Source organism: Orycteropus afer, unplaced genomic scaffold (genome assembly GCF_000298275.1).
Source record: "Orycteropus afer afer isolate SDZICR_OR568_19922 unplaced genomic scaffold, OryAfe1.0 scaffold00042, whole genome shotgun sequence".
Taxonomy (NCBI): domain Eukaryota; kingdom Metazoa; phylum Chordata; class Mammalia; order Tubulidentata; family Orycteropodidae; genus Orycteropus; species Orycteropus afer.
Genome location: NW_006921629.1, coordinates 15,458,927 through 15,462,540, shown reverse-complemented (window position 1 = coordinate 15,462,540; position 3,614 = coordinate 15,458,927). Strand labels below are relative to the sequence as shown.

At 44.7% G+C, this 3,614-nt stretch overlaps 1 protein-coding gene across 1 annotated transcript in view; it reads right to left on the bottom strand.

Annotated features, from left to right (window-relative positions):
- The window catches only part of NLRP1 (NLR family pyrin domain containing 1), a 49,210-nt gene that overhangs the window by 29,055 nt on the left and 16,541 nt on the right, over positions 1–3,614 (bottom strand). Inside the window, exon 4 of the mRNA XM_007937599.1 lies at positions 2,770–2,940. Coding sequence (XP_007935790.1) covers positions 2,770–2,940 — 171 coding nt within the window. The remainder of the gene's footprint in view (positions 1–2,769; positions 2,941–3,614) is intronic.

Below are 3,614 nucleotides of genomic sequence, written 5' to 3'. Positions count from 1 at the left end.
ACAATCAAGCATTCATTAAACTTAGATCAACAATCAAGCATTCATTAAACTTAGATCAACAATCAAGCATTCATTAAACTTAGATCAACAATCAAACATGGAAGCAGCAATCAATAAATCAAATGATGTATTGTATTGGGCAAATCTGCTGTAAAAGATCTCTTTAAAGCATTGAAAGGTGACCATGTGGTCATGCAGGACCAGCCTGCATGACCCTGAGACCAGAAGAACTAGATGGTGCCTGGCTACCACTGTTAACCACTCAGAAAGGCATCAGTACAGGAGACCCTGGAGAAAAATGTGGAACAAAACTCAAAATCATAAAAAAGACCAGACTTACTGGTTTGATAGAGACTGGTGAAACCCCTGAGACTATGGCCCCTTGTCACACTTTAGGCCTGGGATTGAACGCACTCTGGTGGCTTCCAGTCAAACAATAGACAGGCATATAAGGTGAACATTCATACCAAGTATAGGTGCACTCCTTAGAACAATCAATCATGGGAGATTAGAAGGCAGTATTTGCACAGGGAGATAGCTCAGAGGGCAGTAATATATGGGAAAGAAGGATGCAGGGAAAAGCTAACCACAGGGAGGAAGTGGGAAGAGAGCTGTTTCATTGTGGGTACTGCAAGCAATGTCATGAAAGAAAATGTGTATGAACTGCTGTGTGGCTGTGTAAACTTTCACACAAATCACAAGCACACACACACAGAGACCCAGATTAGTGTGTAGGGGGGAATGTTGAAAAGCAAAGATGTCACTCTGAGGGCTAAGATGCACCTGACCCAAACCATGGTCATATATATGTGAAAGTTGCATGAGAAATAAGAAAGACTAAAGAAGAAGGAAGGCTGGGCAATCTACTTCCATAGTGATTCCACCTTGGAAACCCAAGGAGGGGTCACTATGAGTCAGGTCTGACTCAACGACACATAACAACAACAACACAGAAGAAGAATTGATGCTTTTGGTCTTGGCAAAGAATATTGAATATACAATGAACTGCCAGAAGAATGAACCAATCTGTCTTTGAAAAGTACAGCCAGAATGCTTCTTAGGAGCAAGGATGACAAGACTTCCTCTCATGTACATGTTGGACATGTTATCAGGAAGGACCAGTCCTGGAGAAGGACATGATGCTTGGTAAAATACAGGGTCAGCAAAAAAGAGGAAGACCCTCAACAAAGTCAATTGACGCAGTGGCTGCAACGATGAGTTCAAACATGGCAACAATGGCACAAGATGGCATAGGACCAGGCAGTGTTTCCTTCTGTTATACATAAGGTTGCTGTTGATGGAACTGACTTGATAGCACCTAACAACAAATATATTGAGACCCGTTTTATGAGGCACTCTTTTGTCAGAGATCTATTTTATATTTGCAGGAAATTTCCACTTGGATACCTCAAAGGAACTTCCAATCAGCATGACCAAGATCATTCTTATGATAACTCCCATTCTCGTAAACATTCCTCTCCCAGTATTACCTATCTTGGTGAAGGCAGCATCATCCCATAAATTGTTCTGGCCAGAAATCCATGATCATCCTTGATAGCTCTTTGGCTTCTAAATCAATCAATCACTAAGTCTGGTTGACTTTAATTTCTAATGATCTCTTGAATCCGTCTCTACTTCTCTCCATCTCTACTGTCAACTATCCAAGCTATCACTGTGTCTTATAGGAACTATTTATAGAACTCATTCAAGCTATTTTTATATCCCTGTGTACTCTCATTTGGGAATAGGGCTTTCTTTGTTATGTTAATGATGTATATCACTATAGGGTATATCTTAAGCCAATCATCTTTGAAATCTCAAAAGATCACATTAGGGAACAGAGAAGCAAGCACAAAAGGAGGGAGAGATACAAACCACAGGAAGGTCACCAAGAAACCGAAGGACAGAGACTGAACATAGACAAGGACCTTCCCTCAGAGCTGACACACACAGAAAGAAGTCCTGCCCCTAGAGCAAGCAATCTGAATTTGAACGCTTAGCCTCCAAAGCTGTGAGAAAGTAAGTTTCTATTCTTTTAAGCCATCCTTGTGTGGTATTTCTGTGATGGTAGCACTAAGAAACTAAGACACTGTCTTTATAGGAACTACTGCAATTTTCCTACTGACTGGTTTCTCTACTTTTTCAACTTCTTTTGTCCCCCTTCCATCCACTTTCCAAATTGCAATCAGTTTTTGCTTCGAAAATGTAAATCTGATCTTATCAATTTCCTGCTTAAAATCTCATTATATTAGGGGCAAAAATATCTGCATATGGTCCATGATGCCCTGCATGGCCTGGCTCCTACTGACGTTTGTAGCCACGTCTTGTACCTTTGCTCTCTACCCTCCAGCCACACAGGTCTGCTTTCAATTAATTGAACGCACACCCTCCCTCTTGCCACAGGGCCTCTGCACAGGGCTTCTTTCTGCCCATCTCTTTCTTCTCTCCTGACTTAGTTAGTTAACTCTTTAGTCTTTAGATCTCCTTCAAAGCTCAGTCCCTCAAGGACATGTTCCCATTCATCTAGACTTGTAATGGCACACTCATTAGTGGCTCCTTCATTAATGTCAGCCTCTTACTAGCCCTGTGAGAAGAGGATCTTGTGCCGTTTGTTTATATAGCAGCCCTGGCACCTGGCACAGTGCAAGGCAGGAAGAGGCTCAATGAATATTTGCTGGATACAGAGTTGGATCTCCTTTCCCAGCCTCAGCTTCCACCTTGGATCCCTGCCCATCCCTGCTTCCAAAGCAGAGCCCAGGCCACACTCACCGCAGGGTCTCCAGGTGGCAACGAGGGTGTCTCAGGGCCTCACAGAGACTCTGCACTGCTGAGTGGCTCAGGGAGTTTCTGCTTATGTCCAGCTCCTGTAGGCTCCTGGTGACCCCAAGAATAGAGAAAAGATCCTGCCAGCAGGCGTCGGTGATGGAGACCCACCTGAACCTGCGGGAGGGAGAGAGGGACAGGAGCGACGTGACTTGCATGTGGGGGTTTGTGGTGTACGCCTCTGTGCAATGTTGTGAGGCTCTGCCAATCCGTGGGCAGTGTCAGACCTGTGACTGATTGGTCTCCCTGTCTGCTTTCTCCCACCCCACCACCCTGGGCTGGTGCCCCTCATCTGTGAGCCCCTTCATTACACCGCAGCCCCTGACCATACCAGACTGAAATGTTCATTCTGCTGGTAGGTTTCTGCTTCAGTCTGGGAGTTCCTTGAGGGCAGTGCTAGACCTTGTTCCCCGCCCCCCACATTGTATTTATTGTGTTGTTGTTGTTGGGAATATACATAGCAGAACATACCAATTCAATTTCTCCATGTACAGTTCAGAGACTGATACTATTCTTCCAGTTGGTAACCATGCTCCCCTCCTTTTCCGAGTTGTTTCTCCTTCGTTAACATAAACTCACTGCCCCCTAATGTTCCTATCTAATCTTTTGAAGCCAAAGAGAAGAGCAATCAGCCAAAGGGATTAGGTGAGGAGGGGAAACTCAGGGACGCCCAAAAAAGCAGGCCAGAAGAGCAGGAGAAAGAGGATTAAAAGACAGGAAGCCAGACAGAGGAACAGTCAGCCACATTGACCCAGGTGGGGGGGATACGAGAGGTCTCCAACAGCAGGACA